The 19,693-nt window shown below is 38.2% G+C and overlaps 2 protein-coding genes across 4 annotated transcripts; both read right to left on the bottom strand.

The window, feature by feature from the left end:
* Positions 1-744: 744 nt before the first annotated feature.
* Positions 745-5,127, bottom strand: LOC118817377. The gene is made up of 4 exons (XM_036584015.1): positions 4,745-5,127; positions 3,549-3,746; positions 2,108-2,337; positions 745-1,152 (listed from the first exon to the last, which is right to left on the bottom strand). Exons 1-4 carry the CDS (start codon positions 4,752-4,754, stop codon positions 847-849), a joined length of 744 nt encoding a protein of 247 aa, XP_036439908.1. The 5' UTR covers positions 4,755-5,127; the 3' UTR covers positions 745-846.
* Positions 5,128-6,234: 1,107 nt separating this feature from the next.
* LOC118817675 lies at positions 6,235-17,840 on the bottom strand. Of its 3 annotated transcripts, XM_036584522.1 has the most exons (9): positions 17,607-17,840; positions 12,870-12,907; positions 12,564-12,603; positions 11,982-12,014; positions 8,371-8,420; positions 8,058-8,097; positions 7,476-7,508; positions 7,043-7,240; positions 6,237-6,917 (listed from the first exon to the last, which is right to left on the bottom strand). In XM_036584522.1, the coding sequence occupies exons 1-9, from the start codon at positions 17,611-17,613 to the stop codon at positions 6,697-6,699; spliced, it is 660 nt and encodes a 219-aa protein (XP_036440415.1). In that variant the 5' UTR covers positions 17,614-17,840; the 3' UTR covers positions 6,237-6,696. The 3 variants fall into 3 exon arrangements, with proteins under 3 accessions (XP_036440417.1, XP_036440415.1, XP_036440416.1); XM_036584524.1 differs by lacking the exons at positions 8,371-8,420; positions 11,982-12,014; positions 12,564-12,603 and having other exon boundaries at positions 6,235-6,917; XM_036584523.1 differs by lacking the exons at positions 11,982-12,014; positions 12,564-12,603; positions 12,870-12,907.
* Between the last annotated feature and the right edge of the window lie 1,853 nt (positions 17,841-19,693).

Here is a 19,693-nt window from a genome sequence, read left to right as displayed (position 1 = left end):
GACATGAAAGGCAGTTTTAGTCAGTGGCCTAATTGCACAGTGTCACTCAGCCAGCCACTTTTTGTTGAAACAATGTGTTTTGCCCCACCACTTTTCGGAGGTGGTGCCACCCCTGTTCAGTGCCCGGTTGTTGTGCAGACATCTTAGCAGACCTTGGTCTTAGTGGAACGGGCAGTCCACAGCGAACACATCATTCCTGTTGTCCTTATTCAGGAACACATTCTGACATGACTGTATTGTAATGTATGTTAGAAATGCTGCTGCACTACTTGCTGTTATTGCTGTATAATTAGACCTACTTTTGTCACTAAAAATTCAATTGCAGTTTAAAATTTCCAATCTCACTTGGTTTCTTGTTATTCTCTGTGCTCTGCTGGTGATGTGTGGTTGTACAACCCCGTTTCCAAAACAGTTGGGACAATGTTCAAAATGTAAATAAAACAGAATCTAATAAAATGCCAACCATTTAAAGCCTATATTTAATTGAAAATAGTACAAAGACAACTTAACATATGTTGAAACTGAGACATGTTTTTGTTTTTTTAAAATATATGCTCAATATCAATTTTATGCCAACAACACATTCCAAAAAAGTTGGGACGGGGCATGTTTACCACCGCATAGACAGTAAATACAGAATATGTGCAAGAGGTAGAATCAAAAGCGATAGTAGGAAATACAAATGACTTCAAAAAAGTATTAATCTCAATAAGTTTAACAAAAAGTAATTTTACCTGTGGAAAAACAGAAGTAGAACATAAACGGTTTGTATTTTGTATTTCTGAGTCGATGCGAATCGTAAATCGAAAAATCAGCATTTTTTATATGCATTATAAATTTCAGAGTTCAGTCACAGTAAAACTTTCTGAGGTTAGTTATCTGTGACAAAAACAGAGATAAAAAAGGTATCCCGTCGTCACAAAGAGCCCAATCAACAACCCCACTAAGCCAACTAAGCATGTCCCCACTAAGCATGTCCCCTCTGAGCATGTCCCCACAAAGCATGTCCCCTCCAAGCATGTCCCCACAAAGCATGTCCCCACTAAGCATACCAGAGAACAGGCCAAACAGAGCCCAAATTATCACCCGAAGAATTCGTTTTTGCTGCTGCAGGTACTGGCCGATGTGCGTGAGTCTTTTCCGTGGAAGGAACTGTTGAAAAAACAACAAGAGTAGTGAGACAACCAGATAAGAGTGGACATTACACAAGAACCACAATGATTCAGCACCATAACAACAGATGTATGTCTCTGAGAAAGAGTCTGCTTAGCCTGCACTCTCTGAGATCAGTTCTCCACTGCATTTTAATTCTAGTAAAAAGAATTGAAGTCTCAAAGAACAGTTAGTACTGTACAATAGTCACTTTCCTTTCTTTCTCCCAACATTAGGTTTGAGTTTTTTTTTTCAGGACATGTTTCTAAAATTACATATAAGACAATCCACTTTCATAAATGAGGAGAAAGTCAAAGGAAAATAAGTGAACAAACAGGAGTTCCCAAAACTGGAGTTCAAAAACTGATTAAAAGCTCCAGAGAATATGTGTCTCCTAACAACCACCTGGAAGACCTGGTAAACCCCAAAACTGCCCCCATCAGATAAACAGCACTTAAAGCTTTCATCTCTGAGAGAGAGGAGAAAATCAAGCTGCTTCAGATCTGAAAACATCCACAGGTGTTTCTGTCCATCCTTCCACTGTGAGAAGACGACCCAGCGCTGATGGTCTGAAAGGAGGTGTAGCTGTTCGAGAAGAACCTCACTGAGAAAAGGAGACGGACACACCAAACAAAGAAGCTGAGCGATGGACTGACCACCCCAGAGTCCAGACCTCAACACCACTGAATGTGTTTGATTACTTCAGAAAATGATCAACCAGCTTCTAAGACTGAACTTTGGAGGTGTGTCTGCAGATTCTTTGAGGAACTGAAAGTGAGTCTCCTGAAAAGAATGGAAGCTGGAATAAAAGTACAGAGTCGCACACTCAACACTGGACAATGTGATATATTCAGTTGTTGAGATTTCTGTGTGGTTTTCTGTTAAATATATATTCTCTGCTGTTTCCCTGATGCTGAAAACTGTTATAGAAATAATGTTTTAGTTTCTTTATTACCGATTTAAGACGTTCCTGTGGCCAGGCCAACGCTCCTTTAGATATCAGATGGTCAGTAACTGCTTTCAGTGTCCGGTCGTTGCGCTCACATCTCAGCAGACCTTTGTCTTCATGAAACAGGCAGTCCACAGTGAACACATCACTCCTGTTAACAGTCAGTCCGCTGTCTGGAGCAACGAAATTTGGATCAAACGTGTGGTGGAGAACCACTAGAACAACAGGACGGGACGCTGAGAGAGAGAGAGAGAGAGGAAATCATTTGTTTACTGCAATTTGCTCTGTCCAGAAAAAGTGCAGCACTGCCAACTTTCTTCTCACTTTTGTGTTGCTCATATTAGCACATTTTTGCAACGCTACCTAAATATAACCTGTAGAGCTGAATTAGAGCACAATGTATTCTGAGGCAACTGTTTTTACTGGCTAGTTTTTAGATTCTCAAATACCATCAGCCATTTATAATGGTAATCAACTAAACTGGCTGTCTTGTTCAAAAGCAGGGAGTGTTAAACAGTGTTTACTGAGATTGTGTTTATTTCTAATAAAGCACCGGAATGAATTTCCCTTTCGATACAGATTTGTTTTAGAAAGTACATAGAAGTGAAGTAATGATTAGTGAGGATCCAGGAAGTGTTAAGTAAAGTAATCTCATTACATTTTGAGATAAGTAATGATAATAATTTGTAAAGGATTACAGTCTTGAGCTACTACCCCAACACTGTTTGGAGCAGACAGGCATATGAAATGAAAGTTTAAACTCGAGCTCATGGGAACATTTCCAGTTATGTCATTGTTACTGGAGAGATTATCTTTATCAATACTCTTACTGGAGAGATTACCTTTACTGATACTCTTACTGGAGAGATTATCTTTATCAATACTCTTACTGGAGAGATTACCTTTACTGATACTCTTACTGGAGAGATTACCTTTACTGATACTCTTACTGGAGAGATTACCTTTACTGATACTCTTACTGGAGAGATTACCTTTATTGATACACTTACTGGAGAGATTACCTTTATCGATACTCTTACTGGAGAGATTACCTTTACTGATACTCTTACTGGAGAGATTACCTTTATCGATACTCTTACTGGAAAGATTACCTTTATCGATACTCTTACTGGAAAGATTACCTTTATCGATACTCTTACTGGAGAGATTACCTTTACTGATACTCTTACTGGAGAGATTACCTTTAACGATACTCTTACTGGAGAGATTACCTTTACTGATACTCTTACTGGAGAGATTACCTTTATCGATACTCTTACTGGAGAGATTACCTTTATCGATACTCTTACTGGAGAGATTACCTTTATCGATACTCTTACTGGAGAGATTACCTTTATCGATACTCTTACTTGTAAGTATACTTGGGTTGTTGGTATTTGGCATCAGTTTAAAGAAGGTTAAATTTGACCTGAATGAAGTGTCTTACATGCAATTTCCTTAAGAGCAGCTTCAATATCTGTTCCAGCTCGAGACACAACAGCGACAAAAGCGATAATGATGTCACTCTCCTCCTCTGAAACAACTTCACGGAGATGAAGACGTGCTGTGAGCTGGTCTATGAAGTGTATGTGGGAATAAAGAGCATTCCCAAACACCATCATGAAGAATTTTACCACACGGTACTCTGGAGAAGTAAAAACACAACATTGTAGATTGTAGATTATTTGATTATTTACTGTACTATATATATATATATATATATATATATATATATATATATAAAACACAGTATGCAAAGATGCAACGAACCCTTTAATAATGCAAAGAACCCTTGAAGAACCGTCTTTTTTAAGTGTGTAGCCTAGTCTTTTTTCACCTCATGCTTTTCAACTTGAAAACTGATGTGTTTGTGATGAGGTGATAAATTGATACGTGATAAATTATGTTAAAGGCTTTATTTTATTTCGCGCTGTCACTGCGACACTTTCTGTGTAGTACAGCAGCGCTTTGTGCTGCATTTGCTACACAACGCATGTGGTATGCGGTGGCCTTTAGGCCTGCACTCAAACACAATTTCCTGTTAAGCTGCAGTCAAAAGGTTCACGGTGAAAACTTCCCACATTATAACAAAGTTTATGTTAGTAAGAGAGACATTTACTTCATTCAGGCTTGGTTTTCACCAATGAGCAACATCATGTCATCTAGTTCCCATATGTTAATTATGACTTCAACATTTAACATTTTTTTACATACTCATTATGTGAGTCTTACACCATAAGCACAATATGAAACCATGAATAAATAACAAATATGACACGTATTGCAGCAGGCAGAGAAAAACTGTACCAATTTAGTTGTTTTCTCTATTTACAGGCCTACATGTAGTATATCCTGCCACTTCAAGAGCAACGCTAACACTTTATTTTTACACCTTATGAGTAATTTCAACACTCCAGCAGTGAACTAAATACTGAAAGAGTTAATTCAGCACTGTAAGGTCACAGTTTATCAGTCTCAAAAAGGTAAGTCCATAAAAACAGAGGCCGGTCGGTCATCACATTAACTAAGCCCCTTCATCCAGCTCTGACATCATCATTCTTTCTGCCTGCACTTTGAAAAATAACTGAGCTTGTCGATAACAGACGCAAAAAAGTGTTTATAAGTGTAGAAAGAATAACAAACCTCCAAGCATCTTGACAGATTTGGGTCCTGAGAGCTTCTGTGGTCTGACAGTGCTGCGTTTCTCTAAACTACTCAAAGAGAAAAACTTTCACTTTCACTTTTTCATAGACATATCATGAAATTGTGTGGCCAATTAAAACAATACAAAACAAAACTTGACACAGCTGTTTGGAACTAGACTGAAAAAGGAAATGTCACTTATGTTACTCACAGTCTACCTAGACTGGCTGATTAAATTACAACCTGATTTGGCTGATTTGCAGATTTTAGGCATGATGCTCTGTTAATCAAGCTAAAAGAATGTTTTCCTTGGTTAAGTACCTTTTTGTCATCATTACAGTAGCAATATACAACATACTGTGTTTGGAAGTCATCAGTAAAAGTTGGGACACCTGCATCGATTTTCAAAGCTTAATTTACTTCCATTGCTGCAGAACAGCAGTGAGTTGTAAACCAGTTGCGCAAAAACTTTGTATCTCCATTATTGTTGTTTTCACATTTTTGCATAATTTGGAAAAAGTGCAAAAGTGCTAAAATGAACAGCATGATTATGTGCATGGAACTGAAATGTTAACCCAGGTTTTAATGTATATGGACAGAACAAAAGAAGATTCAGCAGATAATATCAAAATTAATCAGAACGAACATCCACAATAAAGTGCTTTTATTTATGCTTTGTGTGCTTGTATTATTCATTGTGTGATTGCTTTAATAATCTAATTCATATAATTTTAATAAGCATGTATCTTAAAAGATAGTTTGACACATAGTCAGTAATCGTACCATTCAAAGTATTACTATTGCTATTGAAAATATTAAAGTGATGCATATTACACCTTTACATTCCATGAGATCTGGAAAACAAAGTACATGTTGTCTTTCACCCTAAATTCACACTATGTAAACATTTCTGTAACCAGTTAAACATTTGCTGCTAAATTTCCACAGCCAGTGTTACAGCACAAGAAAGTCAGCATCGGCCTAAAAACAAATTCTAAAAATTTCAGTGCGTTTCCCTTAGTAAACTAAACTCTAAAAATACTGTTCATTTCCACTTTGCACTGATTTATTCATTTATTTATGAGCAGGACTTTCATTTTAATTTTAGAGGTGGAAATGGTGGCAAATGATCTCTGTCTGCCTGTTATATGTATATATACAGTCATATGCACAAGTCTAAACACCCCTACACTCTCAGAAATAAAGGTACTAAACTGTCACTGGGGCAGTGCCCCTCTTGTCACTGGGGTGGTTCCCTCAAGGCTCCATCTCAGTACCTTTAGTCAGGGAACATAACTGAACCATAATCCACTGAAATGATATGTTCTAAGCTGTACTGACTCCACACACCCCGTCTCGTCTCCAGGCTTTTATTTTACTGTTCTGTTTTAAAACATTCGGTTATGAAAAGGTACAAATACGAACTTTTCACCTGGAAAAACTTATTTAAGGTTCACAATCAGACCTTAAACCACTGTTGTACCTTTGAGGGAACATTTACACTGTTTGTATCTTGATGAATGGAAAATGTACCTGAACAGAACCTTTATTTCTAACAGTGTAGTGAAATGTTTGTCAATATGTTCTGTTGATTTTCTAAGTAAAATAAGTGAACAATCCTCTAAAGAGACAGACTTAAATATACCATTATTCTGCAACCTGTAGTGCACAATTTGACATTTTGGAAAAAATATACCATAAAATATAAAATGCACCATAACTCTCTGTAGAGGATTTGTTAACTTATTTTCACGTAGAAAATCATCAAAATGTAGAACTAAATGTTTGAATATGACTGCATATCATATGACAGGCATTATGTACAAACTAGGATCTCGCTGAATTGTATAAACTGTCTCTCTCTCTCTCTCTCTCTCTCTCTATATATATATATATATATGTAGCCTTGAGTAAACAGACGTCCCAGCATTCTTCTGTTCCGCCAGATTTCATCACACCAGCAACCTCGTCCCCCACTTGACGGCACTCAGATGCTCTGCTGTTTCTTTGCAAGCCTTTATGTTACGGCGGCAGTTCAGCAGCCCTCGGTCTTCATGAAACAGACAGTCCACGGTGAACACATCACTCCTGTTAACATTCAGTCTGCTGTCTGGAGCAACGAATTCTGCATCAAACGTGTGGTGGAGAACCACTAGAATGACAGGCCGGCTCGCTGGGAGGGAACACAGAACGACAGTATAATAAGGCTTCAAGTCTGAAGTGCAAATTTTCTCATGAGAAACATTTCAGTAATAGAATCAGTGAAAAAGCATCAGTGTTTTTGTGCGACATCATTACCAGAAATCGTCTGAAGAGCAGTTTCTATGTCCGTTCCAGCTCGAGACACAATGGTGACAAAAGCTACAATGACATCACTTTTATCCACCAAGGACTCTTGGCGAAGGTAAGCACCGATACTGAGATTTTTCATGAATTCTTTATCGCAATTTAAGGTATTTCCAAAGACCAGCAGGTGAAAACGGATTGGCCCTGCAGCTGAAAGCACAGAAAAAGACTGCATGTATCAAGAAAACTGTGAGAAAATCTAATGTAAAGACTTCGTATTAGAATAATGCACAATTAACATTAGAGCAGTGTACAATTAACATTAAATTCACGGTCTAACTCACTCTCAATAAGCTTATCTGTATCTGTTATTTTGCTTAACTATCTCTTTTATTCAGTACACCATGATATAATTCCAGCTCAACAGTCTGTAGGGGGCGCTCACCTTTGTACCATGCCCATAACAGGAACTCCCACACTGTAAAGTAAAGTTTGTAAAGTTTCACAATAAACACAAAATTGATTGTGAAAGACGTTTTTAAGCACATCCTCAAAGACATATCAGATACAAATACTGTAAATGAATATGTTTCCTGGTGCCAAGGAGAAAATATTCTCATTTCAGTGCTATAAAAAGATTAAGGCAGATTCATTTAGAATAAACAAGACCATTTACACTTTGGATTCATTTATACTGACAAAAACATCATTTCAGTTCCTGGAGGTGGAGAATGAGAGAGTTTGATTTTAAATGTAAAAGCGAATGGTAACACATTTAGAGTAAATCTGTGATTTTTATGAACTTTCCCTTTATTGGAACAGGACAAAAGATGGTTTGACACGTTTTCGAGGTTTGAACTGATAGAGGTTGCTCTTGTTTATCTAAATTTATTTTGCATTCAAGTTTCATTTAAATAATTTATCTGACTTTAATTAAACCAATTAAAGTGAGCTGACAAGCCATCTTTTACAGTGTATTGCACAATATTATATCATTTCTGCTCCACAGCCTGTAGGGGGCGCTCACCTCTGTTTGGTAACTTCTTTTTGACGATTTCCACTCTACGCTGTTGGAAAAAATTGAACAAATAAGAATGTCTGCAGGCTTGAACGATTATAGAGATTAATATGGTGGTAAATAATGCCTGTTCATCTTCAGTAATTGAGAAAGTAAGATTTATTCATAGAGTACATATGAAATAAAAAAGTGCTGTACAAAAATAGCAGATACACTAAAAATAGAAGTGTATGACATCATAAACCAAAAGGTAACCAGACAGTGAGTTATGTATAAGTGCTGTGTGTGGATACATGTGGAAAAACGTGTAATTATCACCAACCCAAAGGAACGGGGCTATCGAGTCACAGAGTCTGATAGGGATCTGGATTACTGTAAAAAAGAAAAAAATAAAGATTAATAAAGGGTCAGATCAAACACTGTTAGACTGCTGTGTAATTTGCTCTCATAACCTGCTGAATTTTAATGCACAGTTTATAACCTGTAGACTATAATTCCCATAATATACTTAGTTTGCTGCTTTTGTTGGGAGTTTTTGTCTCTTATATCTGGATATACTGACAGTTCATCCAGTGCTCAACACTTTAAATGACCGGGCTTATCCAATTGGAAGCCTGCAAGTCAGCAAGTCCTGGGCTTTTAAAGGGTTAACTGATTAAAGGTATAGAAATAAAAAGCCTGAGAATTTATGCTTTGCAGTAACTTATTCAATATTTGGCAGCACCAATGCATATTCGTCTACTTAATCTCAACACTTTCATATGACACACCTTTCACTGTATGTCATAACAAAACGTCCAGAGCAAGTAATACGAGTTTACAGCTTTGCTTATACGGTAATAGCATCTCCTAAATTCTTAAAACTCGATCAGCAACCACAGAAATAGAAATACAGCTGCACTGAGGTCTAATTTCTTAGGAAATATACAGTATAACAACAAAGTGCATCTTTTTTCACTAAAACATTTAAATGATTTCAGTTCAATACAACTTAATTTGTTTTTTATTTGAAGAAAAAACTGATTCAAATGAATGTACAAAACAGAACTGTATGACTGGTTAGGCTAATGAAACCCTTCACCATCAGAATTTAGTTTGTTTTTCTGATATTTTCTAAGTCCTTTTGTTGTTCAAGCCTCTCTTACACCTGCTGAACATAAACAGCCCTTATTAGCACACTACCACCACCATGTTTCACAGCTGGCTCTATGCATCACACATGCTGAAGCCTGACGCAAACAAGTTAATCTTACTTTGATCTGACTTTCAAAGAAAGTGATTCCAATATTCCAATCAGGCTACTTTTCGTTTTCTTTTGCAAACCGTAGTCGTGCAGTTTTGTGTCAATTTGTAAGTAATGGGTTTTATTCTTGGATACCATCCTTAGAGGCTGACTTCAGGCCAGCTTCTGGAGATAAATCTGTGCTAAGCTGTAAACGCTCTGTTTTTCAGTGTAAGTACTGGGCTGTGTGCTCTGTCACCTTTTGTGGAAGGCTGGTTACTGGTAGTGTGGCTCTTCCAAATATGTCCTAATAACTGCTGCACCTGTGTTGCAGTTTATGTTTTGCAGTTTTTCTGGTTTCTTACTTTATCAGATGATCCCTTGCCATGTAGAGCCATGACGGATTACACAGTGCCCATAAATGACCAAACTTCTGGTTTTAACAGCTGACTTTGTCCAGCCTTGTGTTAGGTGGTATAATAATATTAAGGTGTAAGGCAGTATTTCAAAATGATGATGATATTTGAAAATTATGATGCCACATTTTTATTCCTTGCCTAAAAGACCAAACACATTTCACTCATTTCTGTTTTAGAGGGGCTAGTCGAGAGGTGGCGCTGATAAAAAGACATGAGAAGTCAGAGCCAGTAAAAACTATGTATGATAGCAGCTCAGCGACAACTAAGAGCTACAAACACAGCAGAACTCGTTCAGCTTTCACTCTAACACCACTTACTCAACTTTACACCCTCATATATCTTCAAAACAGGGGTCATTTTAGCTTTAGTTAGCTGATACCGAGCCTGTGCTGTGCTGTGTGGTATGTTTGGCCTGCCACACTATTCTTAGCTCAGCCTAAATGCTACAATCCCACAGAACAGGTTCTATTTCTGTCACTTCAACACCAGCAACTCCACTTTTACTCTCTCAGACTTTAGTTTTTATCATCTACACTTGTTTTAGCAGGAGTTAGTTCAGAATCAAACCTGCACTGTGGTGTGTGGCGCTGTTTGGGTCTGTAGCCTCTCGCTAAGCTAACGTTAAGTTAGCCAATCAGGCTACAGATCAAACACCACAGAACAGGTTTAATTTCACCTTTCTGCCCCGTCAGCACCAGCCGCTCCACTTCACTCCCTCAGATTCGAATCATTATCATTTAAACTCGTGTCGGTGCTTTACTTAGCCAAATCAGAACATGTTCTGTGGTGAGCAGAGCTTTTGTCATGCTAGCTAAGCTAATGCTAACTACAGCATTCACTTACTAGGTGATCATATAAGTGAACTAAACTTTCTAATTATTTTTGGTTTTACAGTATTGCAGGATAACAGGTCACCAAAGCAAAACAAATGCTTTTTCACGTCAGTTATGATGCCCCACCCGGGTAACACTGCACACCGCGGTAATATCTGAAGATATGAAACAAGAAGTAGACGCGATGCTAGTGTAGCATCCAAACAAACAGTCAATCAGCCATAAAGCTTTGTTAAAGGGTGTAACAGTGCTTAAATAATTACAGGTGAACTCACTGACTGTCTATGATGGACTCTGTCATTTCAGTATAGTCTGTCTAACCTAAATATTTTACATTAAACATAATAGCAGGTATTTAGGTATTTAAAGTATTTTTAAGTCTTTAATCACTCAGTAGCCTCAGTAGCCTAATACTGAACAGCAGAGTGGACATTTCTGTACATTGGTGTTGTTCAGTGGATGTGTTGTTGTTGCAGTGCTAAAAACAGACCTGCAAATGCTGAAGTGACCCCCTTTTGGGGCTTAAAGTTTCCATGAGGTAAAGTGCAAAACCACAGGGAAGCGCAGAGAACAACTGAACACGGGGTACAATTTAACACTGACTTTTTATGTTGTTATACAAAGTTAAGCAGTGTGAGCTTCTGACCACTTCACCACATTTTCTGGCCATGGTCTCCCACCGAAATTCAGAGCGATTCGTCAGCATTTTAATAAGATCTGAGCCAAAGAGTGTTTTCAGGGCATGCAAGTAATTTTTTTAACACAGGTTTTTTCTGTTACTAAACTGCTTGTATAAATCACAGAATACAATCTTATATTACTTTAATCACCATCTTGTTTCCTACAACATAGCACTGTTTTAAAGCAGCTGTACGGAGGCTGTGCTTAAGCGCTAGTTAGGCTTCAGTCCAGCCTGCGCACTGCGAGGTTAGTTCTTACACAGCGTTACAGCTCAGACACCTTCAGTGCACAAAGACTGATAAAGTACATTCAGTCTTTTTGTTCCATATGTTTACATACATTTTTTAAAATGAAAAGGAAAACAGGGATTTTTTCTACCTCATTAGCATCTTTCAGATGTCAGTATTTTGGTTTTAATTAAGTATATTAATGAAATTGACATTACTTTTATCCACCAAGGACTCTTGGCGAAGGTAAGCACTGATACTGAGATTTTTCATGAATTCTTTATCGCAATTTAAGGTATTTCCAAAGACCAGCAGGTGAAAACGGATTGGCCCTGCAGCTGAAAGCACAGAAAAAGACTGCATGTATCAAGAAAACTGTGAGAAAATCTAATGTAAAGACTTCGTTTTAGAATAATGCACAATTAACATTAAATTCACAGTCTAACTCACTCTCAATAAGCTTATCTGTATCTGTTATTTTGCTTAACTATCTCTTTTATTCAGTACAACATGATATAATTCCAGCTCAACAGTCTGTAGGGGGCGCTCACCTTTGTACCATGCCCATAACAGGAACTCCCACACTGTAAAGTAAAGTTTGTAAAGTTTCACAATAAACACAAAATTGATTGTGAAAGACGTTTTTAAGCACATCCTCAAAGACATATCAGATACAAATACTGTAAATGAGTATGTTTCCTGGTGCCAAGGAGAAAATATTCTCATTTCAGTGCTATAAAAAGATTAAAGCAGATTCATTTAAAATAAACAAGACCATTTACACTTTGGATTCATTTATACTGGCAAAAACATCATTTCAGTTCCTGGAGGTGGAGAATGAGAAAGTTTGATTTTAAATGTAAAAGTGAATGGTAACACATCTAGAGTAAATCTGTGATTTTTATGAACTTTCCCTTTATTGGAACAGGACAAAAGATGGTTTGACACGTTTTCGAGGTTTGAACTGATAGAGGTTGCTCTTGTTTATCTAAATTTATTTTGCATTCAAGTTTCATTTAAATAATTTATCTGACTTTAATTAAACCAATTAAAGTGAGCTGACAAGCCATCTTTTACAGTGTATTGCACAATATTATATCATTTCTGCTCCACAGCCTGTAGGGGGCGCTCACCTCTGTTTGGTAACTTCTTTTTGACGATTTCCACTCCACGCTGTTGGAAAAAATTGAACAAATAAGATTGTCTGCAGGCTTGAATGATTATAGAGATTAATATGATGGTAAATAATGTCTGTTCATCTTCAGTAATTGAGAAAGTAAGATTTATTCATAATATGAAATAAAAAAGTGCTGTACAAAAATAGCAGATACACTAAAAATAGAAGTGTATGACATCATAAACCAAAAGGTAACCAGACAGTGAGTTATGTTTTGTGCTGTGTGTGGATACATGTGGAAAAACATGTAATAATCACCAACCCAAAGGAACGGGGTTATGGAGTGACAGATCTGGATTACTGTAAAAAAGAAAAAAATAAAGATTAATAAAGGGTCAGATCAAACACTGTTAGACTGCTGTGTAATTTGCTCTCATAACCTGCTGAATTTTAATGCACAGTTTATAACCGGTAGACTATAATTCCCATAATATACTTAGTTTGCTGCTTTTGTTGGGAGTTTTTGTCTCTTATATCTGGATATACTGACAGTTCATCCAGTGCCTAACACTTTAAATGACTGGGCTTATCCAATTGAAAGCCTGCAAGTCAGCAAGTCCTGGGCTTTTAAAGGGTTAACTGATTAAAGGTATAGAAATAAAAAGCCTGAGAATTTATGCTTTGCAGTAACGTATTCAATATTTGGCAGCACCAATGCATATTCGTCTACTTAATCTCAACACTTTCATATGACACACCTTTCACTGTATGTCATAACAAAACGTCCAGAGCAAGTAATACGAGTTTACAGCTTTGCTTATACGGTAATAGCATCTCCTAAATTCTTAAAACTTGATCAGCAACCACAGAAATAGAAATACAGCTGCACTGAGGTCTAATTACTTAGGAAATATACAGTATAACAACAAAGTGCATCTTTTTTCACTAAAACATTTAAATGATTTCAGTTCAATACAACTTAATTTGTTTTTTATTTGAAGAACAAACTGATTCAAATGAATGCACAAAACAGAACTGTATGACTGGTTAGGCTAATGAAACCCTTCACCATCAGAATTTAGTTTGTTTTTCTGATATTTTGTAAGTCCTTTTGTTGTTCAAGCCTCTCTTACACCTGCTGAACACAAACAGCCCTTATTAGCACACTACCACCACCATGTTTCACAGCTGGCTCTATTCATCACACATGCTGAAGCCTGACGCAAACAAGTTAATCCTACTTTGATCTGACTTTCAAAGAAAGTGATTCAGGTGTACTCACTGACTGTCTATGATGGACTATATATAGTCTGTGCTAACCTGAATATTTTACATTAAACATAATAGCAGGTATTTAGGTATTTAAAGTATTTTTAAGTCTTTAATCACTCAGTAGCCTAATACTGAACAGCAGAGTGGACATTTCTGTACATTTGTACTGTTCAGTGGATGTGTTGTTGTTGTTGCAGTGCTAAAAACAGACCTGCAAATGCTGCAGTGACCCCCTTTTGGGGCTTAAAGTTTCCATGAGGTAAAGTGCAAAACCACAGGGAAGCACAGGGAACAACCGAACACAGGGCACAATTTAACACTGACTTTTTATGTTGTTATACAAAGTTAAGCAGTGTGAGCTTCTGACCACTTCACCACATTTTCTGGCCATGGTCTCCCACCAAAATTCAGAGCAATTCGTCAGCATTTAGGCCAGGACCGATTCTGGGCTCATTTTGGAGGAGAGGCCAATTATGGCTGGTTTGCTTTCACACACAAGAATTCAATCCGAAACCAGCATATCCTGAGGTTCACTGTGTGCCGGCGAGGATTCAAGACGGCTTCAGCAGAGGAGCGAACGGCGGCTGAGGAGACACTTTAAATGTAAGCGTTGGGTTTAAACTGAGTCGAATAGCGAACGATACAGATGTTAAAGAGCTGATCTCAAACTCTTGAATTCGAGTTATTGGAGTTTAAAACGGCCCTCATATACATTCATGATGTCTGTGAGCGCGAACAGCCAATGAGCTGCTCTGCTCACCAACTGATCAGCCCTCAGTAGCAGTAATGTCAACCAATCAGCACTCAGTAGCAGTAATGCTAACCAATCAGCGCTCAGTAGCAGTAATGCCGACCAATCAGCTCTCAGTATCAGTAATACTAACCAATCAGCACTCAGTAGCAGTAATGCTGACCAATCAGCTCTCAGTAGCAGTAATGCCAACCAATCAGCTCTCAGTAGCAGTAATGCCAACCAATCAGCTCTCAGTAGCAGTAATGCTAACCAATCAGCACTCAGTAGCAGTAATGCCAACCAATCAGCTCTCAGTAGCAGTAATGCCAACCAATCAGCTCTCAGTAGCAGTAATGCTAACCAATCAGCTCTCAGTAGCAGTAATGCTAACCAATCAGCACTCAGTAGCAGTAATGCTAACCAATCAGCACTCAGTAGCAGTAATGCTAGCATTGTACTGCCCAAAACCCGTTTGCTGTATAAAAAGGAATCAAACAGGTGCGTTTTGTTTGCTGTTTTAGTGAAATTCGTCTTTCTACTCTCTAAAATTAAAGGAAAGCTCTGTTTAAGTGATTAGAAACTATTTTAACTTTTCGTTTTAGCCGTTTAGCTCCATTCACCCCCATTCACTGAGGACTCGCTCGCGGGCGCCCTCTGGCGTTGTGCAGTCATGGGGGAAAAGGCAGAGTTCAGACTCCTCATAAACCAGGTGTTGTGCCGAATTCCGACTCCCCGGCAGAATCCGACTCCCCCTCGCGTGCACGCGCTTCACGTAAACATGTGGACGTTACGGACTGCACTCAGGATTTCTTAGGTTATTTCTGTGTAAATAACGCTTTAACTTTAATTTACCTTCACAGCGAACAACACAACAGGATCTAAAGCCAAACAAAGACTCTCACCGCGACGGTTTAGTTTAATATTACGAAATAAAAACGATTGTTGTTGTTGCAGTACTTGAGAACTGGTGGGACTGAATGGCTTTCAGTCATGACGATAAGTGTTACGACACATTAAACACAGCTTTAAACCTCTGTGTGGAGCAATAAAGCTCACATCTGAGGACCTGACGCTGCAGTATTGACCGACCGAGCAACCAGACTTTCATTGCTTGCATAGCTGGACAAATTAACGAATTGGTATCCATTACTGCATAAAAGAGTTGCCTATAATTAAAAATTGCAGTAAGAACAATTGTTGTAATGGTAGTAATTTAAGGTTAATTTTGGCTGAAAAGTCAGCAGCTTTTACATAGTCAGAAGGTGTATTGTGAACCTGTCAAAATGATGCCCCTCATATCTCTGGGGATGCATTATGACTGGAATGATTAATTTGTTCTGCTGACTTCTGGTTCATAGATTACAGCATATAAAGCATATGTCTCTAAATTCAACAGGGGGGATTTTACTGGGGGAGTAGAATTTTGGCAGGATTATTCTGACACCTGCCGAAATTACACTCATTCTTACTCTCACAGGTAAGAAAGAAAGGAGCATGAAAATTAAGTACGTAAAGCTGAACAAATTACGACCTGTCGCTCACGTCAATTCCACCACACAAAACAAGAGTCGTCATAAGAATAGAAAAATGATGCGTTCAGAATTTTTCTTCATGAGCAAACCTTTCATGTTATTAATGATTTGACATAAGTCAATAAATATATAAATGAAATACAAGAAAGAAATAAGAAACTAAAAGATTTATTAAACAAGCCTGACATTACAATGTTATTAATCAAAGGAACCTCATCAATTTCTACAAATCAGAAATCCAAATGTACATTGTATTAATACTATAATATTCTGCAGAAATGTAACAAAGTTTACTGTATATCAAATAAAGTGTCAAAATAATCCTGCCAAAATTCTACCTCCCCAGTAAAATCCCTCCTGTTAAATCTAAAGTAAAATGCATTTCAGGACACAATCTACAGCCCAGGACATGCTAGCAAAATAAAGGAGATGTCATTCAGACCTTGCAGTGCTGAGATCAGAGGGGGAGTGTAATTTCGGCAGCTGTCAAAATAATCCTGCCAAAATTCTACTCCCCCAGTAAAATCCCCCCTGTTGAATTTAGAGACATATGCTTTATATGCTGTAATCTATGAACCAGAAGTCAGCAGAACAAATTAATCATTCCAGTCATAATGCATCCCCAGAGATATGAGGGGCATCATTTTGACAGGTTCACAATACACCTTCTGACTATGTAAAAGCTGCTGACTTTTCAGCCAAAATTAACCTTAAATTACTACCATTACAACAATTGTTCTTACTGCAATTTTTAATTATATGCTACTCTTTTATGCAGTAATGGATACTAATTCGTTAATTTGTCCAGCTATGCAAGCAATGAAAGTCTGGTTGCTCGGTCGGTCAATACTGCAGCGTCAGGTCCTCAGATGTGAGCTTTATTGCTCCACACAGAGGTTTAAAGCTGTGTTTAATGTGTCGTAACACTTATCGTCATGACTGAAAGCCATTCAGTCCCACCAGTTCTCAAGTACTGCAACAACAACAATCGTTTTTATTTCGTAATATTAAACTAAACCGTCGCGGTGAGAGTCTTTGTTTGGCTTTAGATCCTGTTGTGTTGTTCGCTGTGAAGGTAAATTAAAGTTAAAGCGTTATTTAAACAGAAATAACCTAAGAAATCCTGAGTGCAGTCTGTAACGTCCACATGTTTACGTGAAGCGCGTGCACGCGAGGGGGAGTCGGATTCTGCCGGGGAGTCGGAATTCGGCACAACACCGGCTCTCCAGCACGAGACGAACGAGTCGACACAGTCATGGTACAAAACGAACCAATGATGAAACCCCACGCGCAGCAGACCGCACCACCGATTTTACGAGGACCAAAGATCAGTTCTCCGGGCCGCTCCGGGGATCGAAAACAGCTTCAACACGACCAACCGAACCGAACCCGTAGAGTAAAGCGATCCGGGGTCCGGATTAAAACTACAGTGTGAAAACGCGCTTAAACACAACCCGCCTTCATAGCCGGGCAGCGTGACCCGTCTCACTGACCAGTTCAGGAACTGGGGCGTTTTACATACCTGACATGCTCAGAAACTGGAGTCCGTCTCTCAGTCAGTGAAGCGGGTCTTATCCTGTCAGTATCAGCCGCAGGAATGAGCGGCTCGGACCGCCCGCACTGATCAAAACTGACAGCGCTGCAAAACTGAAACTGAAACTGAATTAGTCCAGTTATTGATCAGCCGGTCACTCACACTGCCCCAATCAGGAACTGCTGACAGCACCGCAGTGTGGTGGAAATACTGTCGCACTACCAGCTGTTTAATTGTGTTGTTAGACCTGCTTTTGGGGGGAAACCTGGGTTCTTGTCATTTACTGCGCTCTGCTGGTGGTGTGTGGTATTGCATTTGATATTATAGCAGTGGTGCTCAATATATATGTGTGTGTGTGTGTGTGTGTGTGTGTGTGTGTGTGCGTGTGTACATGCTGAACTGAATAAACTATGTATACACTCTTTTAAAAGCTGCTTTAGTAAAGAAAATAGTCATATATAGAACCTTTCTGAAAGGGGCAGTGGTGGACGAAGTACACAAACCATGTACCTGAGTTAAAGTAGAGATACCCAAGATAAAATATGACTCCAGTAAAAGTAGAAGTTCCTCCCTTTAGACCTCCACTTGAGTAAAAGTACAAAAGTATTTGCCTTCAAATGTACTTAAGTATCAAAAGTGAAAGTACTAAAAGATTAATTATGGCTTTAATGTCCTGTTATCATTTTTATAACAAGACTCGCTTCATTAACTCATTTTAGGTGAAAATACTCCAGTGTCTCTCTTGGTAAACCAGTCTTTTAATAGAATGTCATTAATTAGTGACGCTGATGTCTATTAAAATTATCATAAGCACAAAACACTGAAGGCAAACAGTTTCCATCAGGTAGAACTGAGTGGCTCTGAAATCACTTTTTACAAACAAGCAAAGTTTCAGTTTAAGATTTATTTTCAACTTAGTTACAAGTTTAAGTTTAATAAAAACTTTAAACTCAGATTCACAAATGAGTTTCCTTTACTAAACTGCATCTGTAGGTCTCTGTTCATAAACATAAACTAGCCCAAACTAATTTACTATAAAATGAAAGTGTTTGTGTATGTGTACATGTTTCTATATTGTGGTCTATTTACACAAAGTTAGGTTAGTTCATCATTTATGTTGAACAGACACTCCCAAAATTTTACACTGCTGCATTGACGTTGAACTGTTTGCTTGCACTGGGTCGGTATGTCCAACAGGTCAAAACAAGCTCAAAACAAAGTGCCGCTGTGCCCTGATTGGTGTTGGCGCTTCTTTCGTTTTGACATGTTTCGTTTTTATACACACATAAACCAAAAGGAACGACAGATTTCTCATAATGTAGTGGAGGAAAAAGTGAGATATCTGACTTTGAAATGTAGTGGAGTGAAAGTAAAAAGTCACCCAAAGTGGAAAAAACTTCAGTAAAGTACAGATACACGGAAAACTACTTAAGTACAGAAACGAATTACATTTACTTAGTTACTGTCCACCACTGGAAAGGGGTTCTATATAGCACCAAAAAGGGCTTCTATTGTTATGATGTCCATATAGAACCATATACAACACATTCTCTATCTATCTGAAGAACGCTTTCATGATGCAAAGAACCATTTCGGCATGCAAATAGTTCTTTGGGTGTTCATGGTTCTATCTAGAACATTTTTCTTTACTAAAGAACCCTTAAAGATTATCACTTCACCACACGCATAGTATAACTTTAGCTTAACCATTGCATGTTGTTCAGGAGCACCTTCAGCCACCAGCTCATTCCACAAAGGTAATGGGGATCTTTTGTCTTGACTGCCATCAGACCCCACAGTTCCTCCTCTCAGTGTGATCATCATCCCTCACACCCAACAACCAGACGATTTATCCATACAAATAAAACGTCACATACAAGACAAAAAGCAGGACCATATACTTAACAGAACATTACAGAGAAGCCTCAACAACCAGATGCAATTTTATTTATTCAGTGGTCAGTGAGTCGCTTTTCACCTTTATTCCAGCTTCCATTCTTTTCAGGAGACTCACTTTCAGTTCCTCAAAGAATCTGCAGACACACCTCCAAAGTTCAGTCTTAGAAGCTGGTTGA

The sequence above is a fragment of the Colossoma macropomum genome, unplaced genomic scaffold (assembly GCF_904425465.1).
Source record: "Colossoma macropomum unplaced genomic scaffold, Colossoma_macropomum, whole genome shotgun sequence".
Classification (NCBI taxonomy): Eukaryota; Metazoa; Chordata; class Actinopteri; order Characiformes; family Serrasalmidae; genus Colossoma; species Colossoma macropomum.
This window is presented reverse-complemented; position numbering and strand designations above follow the sequence as displayed.